Here is a 17,781-nt window from a genome sequence, read left to right as displayed (position 1 = left end):
TCCACTGAGGCCAGGGGAGAAAAAAAAAGGTCATGGGTTAAGGGGTTAAGGGTGAAGGGGGGAAAGTTTAAAGGGAACATTGGGGGGGCTTCTTCATGCAGAGAGTGGTGGGAGTGTGAAATGAGCTGCTAGATGAAGTCACTCACTTTTAACATTTAAGAAAAACTTGGACAGATATATGGATGAGAGCGGTTTGGAGGGATACGGTCTAGGTGCAGGTCAGTGGGACTAGGCAGAAAAATGGTTGGGCACAGCCAAGAAGGGCCAAAAGACCTGTTTCTGTGCTGTAATGTTCTATGGTTCTATGTGGAATCTGATGGTCCTGACTGCAGTTCCTGATGACCACATCTGCAGCAAAATTGGTTGCTTAAAGATCTCAAGCTAAAATCTGATAATCTGGAGTCCAAATTCAAACATCAGGGAGGAAGAGAATTACCTGGACACTATGCCGAACAGGTCTGAGATTATTGCTTCCTGTGAAGATGAGAGAGTGGCAGCTGCAGGAAGGATGAACAACCATGGCACTGTGGTTCAGGGAGTTATTCAAAAGGGATGAGAGAAGCATGTAGCTGGAATTGGGCCTTGTATAAGCAGGGTAATGGACAATTCTCTGTTGCAATGATCAAGATTCACAAAGGCTGTACTGTCTGCTTGGTGCCCAGGTTCAGGCCACCTCCTCTGAGCAGCACAGAAATTTGGAGTGGAAGGATAAAGATCCAGTTATCATAGATCATGTGGGCATCAACAATGCAGGAAGAACGAGGAAGGAGGCTCTACTGAGGGAATTTGAACAGCTAGGGACTAAATTAAAATGAAAAATCAAAATAGTAATAATCTGTGGATTATTATCAAGGCCAATTACAAACGGGCACAGGGGAAATAACACCAGAGTATTAAATGCATGGTTCAAAGATTGGTATGGAAGAAGTGAGTTTCAATTCATGGGACATTAGTATCAGTATTGGGGAAGGAGGGCATTGTTCTGATGGGACCGGCTCCATCTGATCTATGCTGGGACTAGGATCCTCATGAATCATATAACTAGGGCAGTGGATAGGCATTAAACTAAATAGTAGGGGGTCCAATTCAACAGCTTAAAAAATATGAATAAAGTAAAAGAGAAAGAGTGTGCAGAAGAAGTTACTACATCCTCCAGAACAAAATATAAGACAATAAGTTTAGAAAGAGGTACGAATTTAATTTCAGCCAAATGGAGACAAAACTGAAAAGATGGACACATGACTGAAGTTGTAATATTTGAATGCACACAGTATATGAAATAAGGTAGATGATTTTGTAACACAGTTAGAAATTGGCAGGCATGATGTTATGGGCACCACACTTGTAGTTCAGAAAAGATCACTGCTGGGAGCTTAACATCCAGCCACACACAAAATCTCAAAATGGCAGGCAGGTGAGTAGAGGGGGTGGCATGGCTCTCTTGGTAAAATAAAGATTAAATCAAATCCTTAGAAAGAAGTGACATGGGATCAAAAGATGTAGAATCCTTGTTGGCAGAGGTAAGAAACTGCACGGGTAAAAAGACCCTGATACACAGGCCCCCAAACAGTAGCCAGGATATAGGTATAAATTAATATAGGAAATAGAAAAGATATGCAAAAGGAGCAATGTTATGATAGTTGGGTGGTGGGGGGGGGGGGGGGGGGGAATTTCAATTTGCAGGTAGATTGGAAAAATTACGTTGGTGCTGGATCCCAAAGAAGGAATTATAGAATGCCCATGAGATGGTTTCTTTACCGCAGTATCAGCCTTTGCAGCCATTTTCAGGGAACTAAGTATTTTTACCCCAAGATTCCTCTGTTGATCAACACTGTCTTGCTATTAACAGTACACTGCTCTTTACATTTGATTTCCCAATGTGCAAAACTTCACATTTTACTGGGTTAAACTCCATCTGGTATTCCTCTGTCCATATCTGCAAATGAACTACAATATATCCTGCTCTACTCTTTACCAGTCTTCTACGCTCTGCACAACACCAATCTTCCTATTATCTACAAACTTATTAACTCACCCATCTACATTTTCATCCAGTCAATTATATGTATTACAAAGGTCAGAGGTTCCAGTAACCCTGCAGAACACTATTAGTCACTGACCTCCGTCCAGAATAAGTTCTATTACCCTCTATTTACAAAGAGCAAGCCAATTTTTTCTTGGGGGGGGGGGGGGGGAGGGTTTCCTCGAGTCATTAAGTATTTTTTTTCTTCTTCTGGCAATGCCTCTGTTGCCATCTTTGTTTTGAGACTGGGGCAGGTGGGTGATCAGAAAACCACAGAATAGCTATCGTACAAAAGGCCATTTAGCACATGAATCCATTTGAATTTATGCAACATCAATCCAGCTGATTAAGAGATTAGAGGCATTGGTGCATGTGTGCTTCTGAATGCCTTGACATTTCTCCTATTCTCAAAATCACCGTAATCTGTATTTTTGCTAAAATGACATGCAAATCATCACAACTCATTCCATCCAAGCGCCTTAACGTTAACAACATTTTTCACATGATGTCCAACTTCAGATTATGCAGTACACGAAAACTGAATTGCCAATTCATTATCAAACCAAGCAGGTATTTCAAATAAATCACCACTCACAACCTTGCTTCCACACTATAGATGTGTAATTACTTGTACCAGCTTAAGCTAAGCATTTAACACTTGCCTGCTAGTAGAAAGGTGATCAAACAGGTCTCTTTGGGCATGTAGAGCTTTAGACGGGAACCACTGAAAACGTACTCAACCACAGCTTCTGAACGACCCGCTCTCTGTAAGAATGGCAGGAACTGTTTGGCTTTCTGTGTATCCTATAAAGAATGAGATACAAAGTTATCTTAGAATTTGAGTAGTTTATTACCAACTAAATGCAGCACATAGCGTAGTTGTCAGAGTAACATTTTACAGCAATCACGGATCATAGTTCACTTCCTGCTGCTGTAAGGAGCATTCTCCCCATGACTTTGAGTGTCTCTTCCATGTACTCTGGTTTCCTCTTACATTCTAAAGACATACAGTTAGGGTTAGTGAGTTGAGGGCATCCTCTGTTGGCGCCAAATTCAGTGACACTTGTAAGATTATCAACCATGCCCTTATTGAATGGTACAGTAGATTCATACAACCAATCGACCCTTTTCCTGCTCCTATTATTTTCCTTTACCATTCCCATTAGCTTGTTCTTTCATTTTAAACCAGATTGAGAATGACAGGTCAAATAGTGTACCCTGTGCAGTAAACTTCTATGACTGGTATGCCCACCTATAAATCACAAATTAGCCGAATCCAAGTCAAGTCAAGACACTTTTTATTGTCATTTTGACCATAACTGCTAGTACAGTACACAGTAAAAACGAGACAATGTTTTTCAGGACCATGGTGTTTCATGACACAGTACAAAAACTAGACTGAACTATGTAAAAAAAAACACAGAAAAAAAAACTACCTTAGACTACGGACCTACCCAGGACTGCACAAAACAGTGCAGGCATTACAATAAATAATAAACAAGACAATAGGGCAGTAAGGTGTCAGTCCAGGCTCTGGGTATTGAGGAGTCTGATAGCTTGGGGGAAGAAACTGTTACATAGTCTGGTCGTGAGAGCCCAAATGCTTCGGTGCCTTTTCCCAGACGGCAGGAGGGAGAAGAGTTTGTATGAGGGGTGCGTGGGGGCCTTCATAATGCTGTTTGCTTTGCGGATGCAGCGTGTAGTGTAAATTCCATAATGACGGGAAGAGAGACCCCGATGATCTTCTTAGCTGACCTCACTATCCGCTGCAGGGTCTTGCGATCCGAGAGGATGCAATTTCTGAGCCAGGCAGTGATGCAGCTGCTCAGGATGCTCTCAATACAACCCCTGTAGAATGTGATGAGGATGGGGGGTGAGAGATGGACTTTCCCCAGCCTTCGCAGAAAGTAGAGACGCTGCTGGGCTTTCTTTGCTATGGAGCTGGTGTTGAGGGACCAGGTGAGATTCTCTGCCAGGTGAACACAAAGAAATTTGATGCTCTTAACGATCTCTACTGAGGAGCCATCGATGTTTAGCGGGGAGTGGTCGCTCCGTGCCCTCCTGAAGTCAACAACCACTCAGAGACAGGTTGTTGGCTCTGCACCTGTCTGTTAGCCGCTGCACCTCCTCTCTGTAATCTGACTCATCGTTCCTGCTGATGAGACCCACCACGATCGTGTCATCAGCGAACTTAATGATATGGTTCGATCTGTGTGTTGCAGCACAGTCGTGGGTCAGCAGAGTGAACAGCAGTGGACTGAGCACACAGCCCTGGGGGGACCCCGTGCTCAGTGTGATGGTGCTGGAGATGCTACTCCCAATCCGGACTGACTGAGGTCTCAGAATGTTGCTGGATTTCAATAATTCACTTCCATAGTTTCATGGACATTAAATGCTGCTGATTCAGAGCCAATGGACAGATATTGTTGATGATTTTACTGCCATCTCAGGAAAGTATATTTTATTACAGTGGTGTCACTGATGCTTTTACATTTTGAAAGATACATTTATACACAACTGGAAACATAAATTTGTGTGACCCAAAAGACAAACACCTTGGACATAATCACTTTGAAGCATACAAGGAAGCTGACTTCAAAATTATTTAACATTACTGGGTAGCTATTTTAGTGATAAGGAGAAGCTGGTATTAAAAATTGTCATGCAACACAGGAAAAAAAATCCTAAAATGCCTCCAGCTGCAATATTAAATTCTGCTAACTCCCTGGGGAGCCGGTCACAGTCGTGCTGTTCAGGAGCCAACTATTCTTGTTAGATGCAAAGCAGTGTAAAAGGTGCAGTGTAAAATGAGAACATCTCTTCAGGGCTCATTATCTGTAGCTGGAGGTGGAGTGTTTTATTAGTGAACTATAAGCAAAAAGTCAATATGTTGCTCACAAAAATATTTGTGGTAATCGGATATATTTAAAATAAAACACATTTGATTTGCAACTGAAATTGGCAATGCACTAAGAAAGAAAATCAGCAGGCTTTCAATCCTGCCAAATCACATTAGCTTTGCTCTCATCTGGCCACATAAATAAAGCACAAATAGATACTGCCATCACAGAAACAGGTATATTTATTTCAAGGAGGTGGAGATAAGAGAAAGAGGAATAAATCTTTTTAAAACTATGAAAAGACATGCTATAATTTAATCCTATTAAAAAGCATTTTCCTTAATCGGCAAAATAAGTCTGCACAGAAACACAATTGGGTTCTGTCTTTCATAAAGCGTGGTTATCTACTGTCATTTAGGAGGGGAAGAAGAAAAACCTCGAGGGAGAAAGTCCTTAAACCTAATAGTGCAAGCTTTTCCATATATTTGCTTCGTTTTTTAAACTCCACAGCTCAAATCTGAAGCTAAACCTGAGTTATGTTGCAGAACTACTTCATACATTGAAGTAAACTCACATAATTGATTGAAGTAAACCCAGCTTGAAAGAAAAAAACATTAGGATATTTTCTAAATATACATTTCAAAAGATTATTTGCCATCTGTTGACAAAGATGTACATTCAAAATATTCAAAGGATAGAATTGAAGTTAAGAATCACATAACACAGAAATAGACACTTTAGTGTCCATACAGGGCACAAGTTCCCACCTGTACTAATCATATTTCTAAGCATTCACACCATTCCAAGCACACACCTACATTTTACTTACATGCTGTGAAAAGACCTGCTTCCACCGCCCACTCAGGAAGCATGTTCCACATTTCAACCACCTCAGGATGAAAAACCCCTGTGAATCCCCTACCCCTATCTTAAATGTGCTCTCTCATTTTTAATTATCTCTTCCTGCAGGAGAAGTTTCTCACTTTCTACTCTCTCTCAGCTCCTCAAACAAGCCCTTTTCTCTATTATTAATACAGATGAGAAGCATTCAAGGCCTCATTCACAGACTATAAATAAGTTAGACTTGGTTTGACTAAGTCTGAACTGATGAATAACTTCAGTCCAACATACCAAATGCATAAAACAATTTTTAAAAAGAGGACTAGAAGAGTAGAAAGTGGTGAAGATGGTAAAATTAAACAGGTATTTTCAATACATTTAAACAGAGGGGACAGACATGTACAATTAAACACCAACAAGAATACAGATAGACAAGCATGATGGGCATTGCCTGGAGAACTCTAATGAGACATGGTGGAGGTTGAAGTTCTCTTCCTTGTGCATGCATTAAGTTTAGTTAAAATAGTGTAAATGACTCAATAAAGTGATCAGATTGGCAGCTTGATGGAAAAAGCAAGGCAAAAACTGTTGGAGCAGGGGTCAGCCTTGTGAAACCTCTGAAAAGCTTCAGAACTGTATTAGATCATCTCAATGGAGATATGATGTAATGCAATGACAAAGTTCCACATGAAAGGTTGGTCAAAAGGTTGTTGCTTGGCATTCAGGATGAGGTAGTAAATTGGATCAGATATTGGCTATTTGGAAGAAGCCAGAGAGTGGGAGTAGATGGTTACCCCTGACTGGAGGCTTGTGACTAATGGTGTGCCGCAGGGATCAGTGCTGGGTCAATTGTTGTTATTTGTATATATCAATTGATCTCAAGGATAATGTAATAAATTGGATCAGCACATTTGAATATAACACCAAAATTAGAGGCATAGTGGACAGTAGGAAGGCTATCAAGGCTTTCAGCAGGATCTGGTCCATCTGGAAAAATGGGCTGAGAAATGGCAGATGGAATTTAATGCAGACAAGTCTGAGGTGTTGCACTTTGGGAGGACAAGCCAGGGTAGGACCTGCACGGAGAGCAGTAGGGCACTGAGGAATGCAGTTAAACAGAGAGACCCTATAATTTCTTGACAATGAAGTCACAGGTAGATAGGGTCATAAAGAAAGCTTTTGACACACTTGTCTTCATAAATTAATGAATACAGATGTTAGTATGTCATGTTGAAGTTGTACAAGGTGTTGGTGAGGCCTAATTTGGAGTACTGTGTCCAGTATTGGTCACCTTCCTATAGGAAAGATATCTATAAGGTTGAAAGAGTGCAAATTTACAAGGATGTTGCCAGGACTTCAGGACCTGAGTTACGGGAAAGGTTGAATGTGTTAGGACTTAATTCCCTGGGGAGTTGGAGAATAAGGGAAACTTTGATAGAGGTATACAAAATTATGAGAGGCATAGATAAGGTAAATGTAAGCACATTTTTTCCACTAAGGTTGGGTGAAACGAGAAGTAGATTGTTATGAGTTAAGGGTGAAAGGTGAAATGTTTAAGAGGAAATGACCCAGAGGGCTATGAGAGTATGGAGCAAGCTGCCCACACAAATGGTGATGAGGGTTTGATTTCAACATTTAAGAGAAATTTGGACAGGTAAATGGACAGGAGGGATATGAAGGGTTATGGTCTGGGTGCAGGTTGATGGAACTAGGTTAATTAATAGTTTGGAACAGACTCAGTTGGCTGAAGGGCTTGTTTCTGTGCTGTAGTATTCTATGACTATGACATGGATAGGCAACAGGTAAATTCCCATTCCATGTGGAAAGTGCCTTTGAGTGCTGAATAGCTAAAGGAAAGGAGTGAAAGTGCACCTGTTGTATTTCCTGTGACTGCACTGGAAAATGTAATCAAAAGGACCTGGTAGAGACAGATGATGAGATGGGAAAACATCTGGTGGTGACACCATGTTGGAAATGATGGAATAGTCTGTCACATGTGGAAGCTTATGTGGGTGACACATGTGAGCCAGATGTGGAATAGATCTATCAACATGTGCTGAGAGGAAGCCACAACAGAGGAAAAAGAAAAAAGGAATGGACAGGATACATGGGGTGTAGAAATATAAGCAAGGAACTTAGAAGAACATTTAGAACTATAGTTGATTCTAGTTAGTAACTTAATCCTTAAATGGAGATAAGACAAATCAAACAAAGGAAAAATTTGTAGAGGAACTATCTGAAAGTCAAAGGATCAAAACTGGCATCAAAAATGTTAAAAACCTATCTTGTGCAAGAGCATGAAGTGGCAACAATCATATCTTCAGTGTATTACAATGAAGTATTAGGGATAAAGGATGGATTAGAGGAGCACCAGAATAAATAATAATCCACATCATTTCACAAAAAAAGGCAGAACAGGTTTCCAATCATAGATCATTTATTTGGAGTCAAATGATAAGTTGTTAAACGTGAGAACAGGTTAAAAAAAGATGAAGTGACTCTGGATGGGTCTCTGTTCAAGAAAAACTCAAATGACCCTCGGACTGGCTAAGTATGCAAGAAGGTTGAAAAGGGATTGGGCGTCTGTGGTGAAAAATAGTCACTTGGAGTTTGTGAACTTTAAACTCTTAAAGAAGTGAAGAACATTATAAGAGAATTGGTTAAATATTTGCTGTTGAAGTGACCTGACTAGGGAAGGAGTGAATTCAGAAAATTATACTTACATGACTCCAGTATGAGCCAACATTAGCCCAAAGTGCTGTATTCTACAGCTGCTAACTGATACACTTTCACATAAGAGACCTCAAAGTACTTACTTCCAATATGTTTCTTCCTCTTGGTTTAATGGTGATTTTTAAACGATATCAAACATGAGATAATCCATTTTTAAAAGACTTTAAGAAAAACACAGAAGGTGTTTCCAGTGTCTAGGAACAAGAGTTAGTGTCTTACTGAAGAGTAGACTATTTGGGATTAAAAAGAGGAGTAACTTCTAGATTTTGATGGTGAATAATCCTTGGAACTCTTGAATCTAGAGGATGTAAACACTGAATCATCACATATATTCAAAATAGAAACTGATAACTCTCTGAATAACAAAGGAATTAAGGAGTATACGGATGGGCCAGAAAGCATGGGGTTGAGGCAGCTCGGGCATGATCTTACTGAATGACAGAGCAGGTTTAATGGATCGAATAGCTTACCCTCACTCATGTTTCACATAGTTATTCAAGTTCAAATTTATTCATAACATTTTACAAAGTCTACTAAAAGCAACATCTGTTAGCAGATACTTCAGGGAGTACATATTTCAACTTCACCACCGTTCACCTGGGTTCAACATTTGAAACACATTCATTTGCATATTCATGAGGATTAATTAGCAGTTACAATTTTAGGTTTTTTTTTTGGGGGGGGGAGCTCCTGGGACACAGTTATTTGGTGGAATGGACAAAATGAACACAAATAATGGGACAGTTTCCAAGGATTTAAACTTTTTAAATAATAGCTCCCAAGTGATAAAACACTGACGATCTCCTAAAATTAAATAATGTCCTTTATCAAGCACTCAATGAATATAATTCAGTTCTATTGAACACCCCTTAAAGCAGCATTCACTCTCATTTTGTAAAACTGTAAAGGTGCAGCTGCTGAACGCTGAGCTTAATGTAACTGGAAATATATATTACCTAGAAAATAGAAAATTACTCTGTTCAGCAATATCATGAAGAGCACAAAAGTTCAATCATTTTCTATTTAATAGCAAAGGAACAGGCTCCACCAACATTAAGTATCTACATTTAAATACAGTGATTCCACACAATCAGGACACATCAGGATCAATACATTTTGGCCCAAGTCAATGGCTGCCCCAATTAGCTAAGGTTTATGGAAATTAAGGGAATCCTGGCTATTTTGTTGGTTAGTTTTTTGTTTTTTTAAGACTTGTCCCAAATAAGCTGTTGCCCTGATTAACTGGAATCCAATGTGATAGAATGTGCTACCATTATAAATACAGTATGTAATTGTGTAAATTTAGCTGACTATATTCAAAATGTTTAAATAGGCAATTATAACAGTCATGTCAGCAGAGAGAAATTCTCTTGAACACTCTCTCTCCCCCAAAGCTTCACTGTGTGAATAAAGTCACCATCAATACTCCAAATATGGTCTGACCAATGCCTTATCAAGCCTCAGCATTACATTATATCCTTACTTTTATATTCTAGTCCTCTCAAAATAAATGCTAACATTGCATTTTACCTTCCTTATCAATAAATCAAACTGCAAGTGGACCTTTAGGGAATAAAGCACAAGAACTCCCAAGTTGTTTTGCAGCTGTGACTTTTAAAGTTGCTCCGTTTGAAAATAGTCTATGCCTTTATTCCTCTGATCACATACTTCGCTACACTGTATCCTTGCTGCCACCTCTTTGTCCAATCTAATTTGTCCTTTTGCAGACTCCCTACTTCTTAACGTTAAAGATTTCCAACAGATTCATCAGGCAAGATTTCCCTTGAAGGAAAACATGTTGATTCTGGCCTATTAAAACATGTGCCTCCAAGTACCTCAATACCTCATCCTTATTGATGGACTCCAACATCTTACCAACCACTGAAGTCAAGTTAACTAGCCTATAATTTCCTGTTTTTTTACCTCCACTCTTTATTAAAACTTGGAGTAACTTTTGCAATTATCCAGTATTCCTGGCTTTGATTGGAGTACTGCACAGACAGAGTAGAAGTGTTCCTGCGGAAGTGCAGTCAAGAGCTTTAAAAACTCAAGTATCCATAAAAGAGTGGTACCATCTAGTGAGCGGTCTAAGTCAGAGGGGCAAGGCTTCCGTGAGAACAGGCGGAGGCAAAGTAAGTAAGTAAACTCACTCCTTATATATTTTTTCTCATTTAACTTTTGAGAGAATTGGGGGTATGTCCACAGAGCCAGTGTTCTGTTCTGGGTCTCAAATGTGGGATTTCTAGGAGACTACCACTCTCTCCATTGGCCACATCTGCATGAGGTGGATCGAGATGCAGCTCCTTAGAGACTGTGTCAAGGAACTGGAGATACAGCTCAATTATCTTCGGCTTGTTAGGGTAAGGGAAGAGGTGATACATAAGTTACAAGGAGGTAGGCTACCGGAGACAGATAAATGGCTGACTGTCAGGAGAGGGAAGGGAAAACGTCATATAGCGGAGAGTACCCCTGTGGCCACACCCCTCAACAATAAGTACTGCATTTTGAGTACCATTAGTGGGGGAGGGGGACCTACCTGGGGGAAGCAACAGCGGCCATTCCTCTTCCACTGTCTGACCCTGTGGCTCAGAAGGGTAGGGAACTGAAGAGCAGCAATAATAGGGGACACGATAGTTAGGGGGACAGACAGATGGTTCTTTGGACACAGATGGTAGTTTGCCTCCCAAGTGCCAGGGTCCAGCATGTTTCTGAACGTTTCCACAATATCCTGAAAAGGGAGGGTGAGCAGCCATATGTCGTGGTACATATTGGCAGCAATGACATAGGTAGAAAAAGGGAGGAGGCCCTGAAAAATGAATATAGGGACTTAGGAAGGAAGCTGAAAAGTAGGACCTCAAGGGTAGAATTCTTGGGATTACTGCCTGTACCATGTGACAGTGAGGATAGGAATAGAATGAAGTGGCAGATAAATGTGTGGCTGAAGAATTGGAGCAAGGAGCAGGAATTCAGATTTCCAGATCATTGGGACATCTTCTGAGGCAGGTGTGACCTGTGTGAATAGGATGGGTTGCACTTGAATCCAAGGGAGACCAATATTCTTGCAGCCAGGTTTACTAGAGCTGTTGGGAATGGTTTAAACTAATATGGCAGGTGGATGGGATCAAGGATGATACAGGTGAGGATGAACCAGCAGGTTTACAAATAGATGATGGGTATAACATAAATATAAGGAAGGACAAACCAACGATTAGGTACAAATGCAGACAGAGCAAAGGGTTAAATTGTCATCATTGTCATGGCTATCCCTCAAGGTCGAGGATGATGGCCTGTGTGTGTATTTGTTTAACATGTACTTGATGTTGCACTCAAAGCACACGATACTTCACAAATCAACCAACTGATTCCAATGGCATGGAAACCACGACAATTGGAGCTGATGGATTTGTTGCAGCCTTTATCCACTTTCACAGCCATTGAGTTCAAAGTAACACACACAAAATGCTGGTGGAACACAGCAGGCCAGGCAGCATCTATAAGGAGAAGCATTGTCGACGTTTCGGGCCGAGACCCTTCGTCAGGACTCACTGAAAGATAGTAAGAGATCTGAAAGTAGTGGGGGGAGGGGGAAATGCGAAATGATAGGAGAAGACCGGAGGGGGTGGGATGACGCTAAGAGCTGGAAAGGTGATTGGCGAAAGTGATACAGAGCTGGAGAACAGGCAGAGTGATGGGCAGAGAGAAAAAAAAACAACTAAATATGTCAGGGATGGGGTAAGAAGGGGAGGAGGGGCATTAACGGAAGTTAGAGAAGTCAATGTTCATGCCTTCAGGTTGGAGGCTACCCAGCTGGTATATAAGGTGTTGTTCCTCCAACCTGAATTTGGATTCATTTTGACAGTAGAGGAGGCCAAGGATAGACATATCAGAATGGGAATGGAACGTGGAATTAAAATGTGTGGCCACTGGGAGACCCTGCTTTCTCTGGTGGATCGAGCGTAGGTGTTCAGCGAAACGGTCTCCCAGTCTGCGTCGGGAGTTCAAAGTAACTTCTTCCGCCTGTTCTACTGTTGAGGTCTTGGATCACAAAGGCAAAATTCAAAAAGGTGAAGAATACAGGACTGAAGGATTGAAGGTACTATATTTAAATAAGTGTAGCATTCGAAATGCCAATTGTGCTCATTTGGAATGCCAAAGGTGGACAAACTCGTGGTGCAATTAGAAATTGGTCAGCATGATGTTGTGGGCAGTACTGAGTCATAGCTGAAAGGCAGCCACATTTGGGAGCTTAACATCAAAGGATATAATGTGTATCGAAAGGACAGGCAGCATGGCATAGGTGTTGGCATGGCTCTGATGGTAAGAGATGGAATTACATCTTTAGAAAGAGGTGACATAGGGTCAGAGAATGATGAATCTTTGTGGGTGGAGTTAAGAAACTGCAAGGGAAAAAAACATTATGGGAATCAGGCAAAACTGGATTTAACTTTCATTGTGGAGTTGTGACATTATGGATTAACTAAAATAAAGCCCAGTCTTCAAGAAATAAAACTTGTACACATCTTGATGTGAAATTCTGATTCTGTCCCATTGAAATAACTTTGAGTAAAACAAAGAATGTCCCCACATTGCATCCCAGCCAGTTCAGGACAGGTCTGTGTTGTCTCTTAATCTTTTGGTTAGTTGTACATTAATAGAGCCATTCCTCAACATGATAATGGTAATATCCATTAGTCTCGGAGACCATGGATCTGCACCTGGAAGATTTCCAGGTGCAGGCCTGGGCAAGGTTGGATGGAAGACCGGCGTTGCCCACGCAGTGAGTCTCCCTTCTCCACGTCACTGATGTTGTCCAAGGGAAGGACAAGGGCCGATACAACTTGACACCGCTTGTCAACATGATAATTGTAGGAGTATATTTGGGCTACAGACTCAAGTACAATGGATTCCTGTTAATTGAGACAGACAGGAACCAGAACATTTTGGCACAAGTAAGCAGTTGCCCCAATTAGCAGAAGTTTCATTGAAATAGTTAAAAAGTTAAAAAAAGACAAATTATCATTTAACTACGTAACAAATTAAGTATTTAAATGAAATACAAAACAAATTAAAACACAATTAATACCACTACTTTACTATAAAACTGTGTATCATTTCCTAATAATAATTGGTAGAGGAATTCATGCAGTGTATGTTGCCATATTCTTTTGATTGACTGCAAATGAACATAATCAGCACAGAAATTTAGAAACTGGTCGCTCTAAGCAAGGCGTAGTTTCTGTAAACAGCCAAACAAGAGAGTATGACTGACGATAGTTCGAAATTGATTAGCGACTGTCTCGTGTCCCAATTAAGCAGCATAATGTCCCAAATAAACGAAGGGAATCCCAGCTCTGTTCTTGATTAATATTTGATCTTTTAGAGTGTACCAAAATAAGCAGCTGGCTGATTAACAGATGACCCAATTAACCAGAATTCACTGTATCTCTTTAGGAATTAGGGAGGACTGAAACAGAAAACCATGCAAATAGGATTGAAATTTTCAGTACATGCATGCTCCAAAAACAAACATCCAAATATTCTTGAAAAAAACCAAAATGATTACACCTGGTAAAAGGAAGTGTATCTATTCCCATTATTTCATGCATACTTACAACAATTTGAAGAATATGTAATGCACAATTATTGCTGATGTGAAAGAGCATTTGTACCTGTTATCTGAATATATCGTGAGATTGCTGTCAAGTTAAGTATCCTAAAACTCTGAAATTACTACTAAATTAGATTCTGCCAACTTGGGAGGTTTTCAGATATTATCTGGTCACCTAAAAATTTGGCATTGGCCACAAACAAAACACTAAACATGGAGCCATTTCTGAGATTCAAAATTTATTTGAAAGCAAGATAGTCTGCCAAATCTTAAAATATATCTGAAGAACAGTACAAAGAATGAAGTGGTTGAGTTCTTTGAAGACATACTTACTAACCCAGGTTTTAGTCTTTTGTTGCAATATATCCTTGACAATGTCTTAAATTCATTAGATTCTAAAACAGAAGTTCTTTTTTTAAAGAGGGGTGAGAATAGGCAGCTACTTTGAGAGTTTTAACAGAGAATCAAAAAAGGAAGAGGAGGTGCTGGAGCTTTTAGAAAGCATCAAGTTGGATAAGTCACGAGGACCGGACGAGATGTACCCCAAGGCTAATGTGGGAGGCGAGGGAGATGATTTCTGAGCCTCTGGCGATGATCTCTGCATCATCAACGGGGACAAGAGAGGTTCCAAAGGATTGGAGGGCTGGAGATGTCATTCCCTTATTCAAGAAAAGGAGTAGAGATAGCCCAGGAAATTATAGACTAGTGAGCCTTATTTCTGTAGTTGGTAAGTTGATGGAAAAGATCCTGAGGGGCAGGATTTATGAGCATTTGGAGAGGCATAATATAATTAGGAATAGTCAACATGGATTTGTCATAGGCAGGTCATGCCTTGCGAGCCTAAATGAATTTTTTGAGGATGTGACTAAGCAGATTGCTGAAAGTACAGCAGTAGGTGTCGTATATATGGATTTCAACAAGACATTTGATAAGGTACCCCATGCAAGGCTTATTGAGAAAGTAAGGAGGGGGGATCCAAGGGAACATTGCTTTGTGGATCCAGAACTGGCTTGCTCACAGAAGGCAAAGAGTGGTTGTAGACAGGTCATATTCGACATGGAGGCCGGTGACCAGTGGAGTGCCTCAGCAATATGTTCTGGGACCACTTCCCTTCGTGATTTTTATAAATGACCTGGATGAGGAAGTGGAGGGATGGGTTAGTAAATTTGCTGATGACACAAAGGTCATTTTTCGGCAGTTTGAGCGGGGCACAATTGCGCAAGTGTGTGAAGGTCGGCCTGTGAGAACAGCAGGAGAGTTTAAAAAGCGAGCAGATTAACAGAGCGGGCAACGGAGTAGTGGTAGACAGAGTAGGAAGGCTGTGGCTAGAGGGGCTTCAGTGAGCAGAGGCTGAGGACGAGCTTGCTCCCAGTGAAGTAAGACCGGGTAAGCTCCTTTAATTAATCTAATTAACTCAGAAGTAGGTAATGGAGGCAGCAGTTAGGGAAGTCGAGTGCAGTGCATCCAGCTGCAGCTCCTGACAAATCAAGTTAGGGAAGTGGAGCTGGATGAACTTCGGATCATTCAGGAGGCAGAAGCAAAAATAGACAGGAGTTTCAGGGAGATAGTCACCCCTAAAAGTCAGGAGGCAGGTAGCTGGGTGACTATCAGGAGAGGGAAGGGGAATAGACAGAAAGAACAGAGCACCCCTGTGGCCACTCCCATCAATAATAAGTATACCATTTTGGATACTGTTGGGGACAACCTACCAGGGACAAGTTGCAGTGGTCGTGTCTCTGGCACTGAGACTGGACCCTCAGCTCAGAAGGGAAGGAGGGAAAAGAGGAGAGCAGTAGTGATAGGGGATTTGATAGTTAGGGGGACAGATAAGAGGTTCTGTGGGAGAGATCGAGAATCCTGGATGGTCTGTTGCCTCCCTGGTGCCAGAGTCCGCAATATCTTGGATCAAGTTCTCAGTATTCTCAAGAGGGAAGGTGAGCAGCCAGATGTCGTGGTCCATGTAGGGACCAATGACGTGGATAGGAAGAAGGAGGAGGTCCTGCAACGAGAGCTTTGGGAGTTAGGTGCAAAGTTGAAGGACAGGACCTCCAGGGTATCTCCGGACTGCACGTGTTTAAGCATTGGCAGCTAGAATGCAATTCCGGGGGAGGAGCTTGGCTGCTTGGGGCACACGCTGCCTTTTTTTGTAACAGTGAGATGTCGTAAAGTGAACATTCGAAAAACGGGGGTCCACCTATATGCATTATGATCAGAGATTAAGGGAGCTAGGGCTTTACTCTTTGGAGAGGAGGATGATGAGATGAGACATGACAGAGGTATACAAGATATTAAGAGGAATAGATAGAGTGGATAGCCAGCGCCTCTTCCCCACTGCACCACTGCTCAATACAAGAGGACATGGCTTTAAGGTAAGGGGTAGGAAGTTCAAGGGGGATATTAAGGGAAGGTCTTTTACTCAGAGAGTGGTTGGTGTGTGGAATGTACTGCCTGAGTCAGTGGTGGAGGCAGATACACTAGTGAAATTTAAGAGACTACTAGACAGATATATGGAGGAATTTAAGGTGGGGGGTTATATGGGAGGCAGGGTTTGTGGTCCGAAGGGCCTGTGCTGTGCTGTACTATTCTATGTTCTATTAGGGTGTTGTGGATAGTGTGGAGGACTGTCAAAGGTTACAGTGGCACATTGATAGAATGCAAAACTGGGCTAAGAACTAGCAGATGGAGTTGAACCCAAACAAGTGTGAGGTGGTTCATTTTGGTAGGTCAATATGATGGCAGAATATAATATTAATGGTAACATTCTTGACAGTCTGGAGAATCAGAGGGATCTTGGGGTCCGAGTCCATGGGACACTCAAAGCTGCTGCGCACGTTGACTCTGGTTAAGAAGGCATACGGTGCATTGTTCAATCTTGGGATTGAGTTTAGGAGCTAAGAGGTAATGTTGCAGTTATATAGGACCCTGGTCAGACCACACTTGGAGTACTGTGCTCAGTTCTGCTCACTTCACTACACGAAGGATGTGGAAACCATAGAAAGGGTGCAGAGGAGATTTACAAGGATGTTGCCTGGATTGGGGAGCATGCCTTATGAGAATAGGTTGAGTGAACTCAGCCTTTTGTAGAGCGACGGAGAATGAGAGGTGACCTGATAGAGGTGTATAAGATGATACAGCCTATATTGTGCTGTAGGTTTTCTATGTTTCTATCTAAAATAGACACAAGCCTTTGACTTCCTTTCTTGGTTAATCCTTCCTAAAATACACAATGTACCTAGCTAGCTTTTTCCCATTAGAAAGCTACATTGTTTGATCCAGAGAACATTTTTCTACTTCTGTTTTTTCAAAAAAAAACAAAACCAGCTAAATGCCTAACAGAACAAATTGTGCCTCAATAAAGCTCTGAAGTTTGCCAGATTGATTCCTGGGATGGCAGGACTTTCATATGAAGAAAGACTGGATCGACTAGGCTTATACTCACTGGAATTTAGAAGATTGAGGGGGGATCTTATTGAAACGTATAAAATTCTAAAGGGATTGGACAGGCTAGATGCAGGAAGATTGTTTCTGATGTTGGGGAAGTCCAGAACGAGGGGTCACAGTTTAAGGATAAAGGGGAAGCCTTTTAGGACCAAGATGAGGAAAAACTTCTTCACACAGAGAGTGGTGAATCTGTGGAATTCTCTGCCACAGGAAACAGTTGAGGCCGGTTCATTGGCCATATTTAAGAGGAACTTAGATATGGCCCTTGTGGCTAAAGGGATCAAGGGGTATGGAGA

At 41.3% G+C, this 17,781-nt stretch overlaps 1 protein-coding gene across 1 annotated transcript in view; it reads right to left on the bottom strand.

Moving 5' to 3' along the window:
- The window catches only part of snd1 (staphylococcal nuclease and tudor domain containing 1), a 1,008,210-nt gene that overhangs the window by 643,609 nt on the left and 346,820 nt on the right, over positions 1 to 17,781 (bottom strand). The window contains exon 15 of the mRNA XM_073066877.1: positions 2,686 to 2,827. Within this exon, the coding sequence (XP_072922978.1) occupies positions 2,686 to 2,827 (142 nt within the window). The remainder of the gene's footprint in view (positions 1 to 2,685; positions 2,828 to 17,781) is intronic.

The sequence above is a fragment of the Hemitrygon akajei genome, chromosome 14 (genome assembly GCF_048418815.1).
Source record: "Hemitrygon akajei chromosome 14, sHemAka1.3, whole genome shotgun sequence".
Lineage (NCBI taxonomy): Eukaryota > Metazoa > Chordata > Chondrichthyes > Myliobatiformes > Dasyatidae > Hemitrygon > Hemitrygon akajei.
This window is presented reverse-complemented; position numbering and strand designations above follow the sequence as displayed.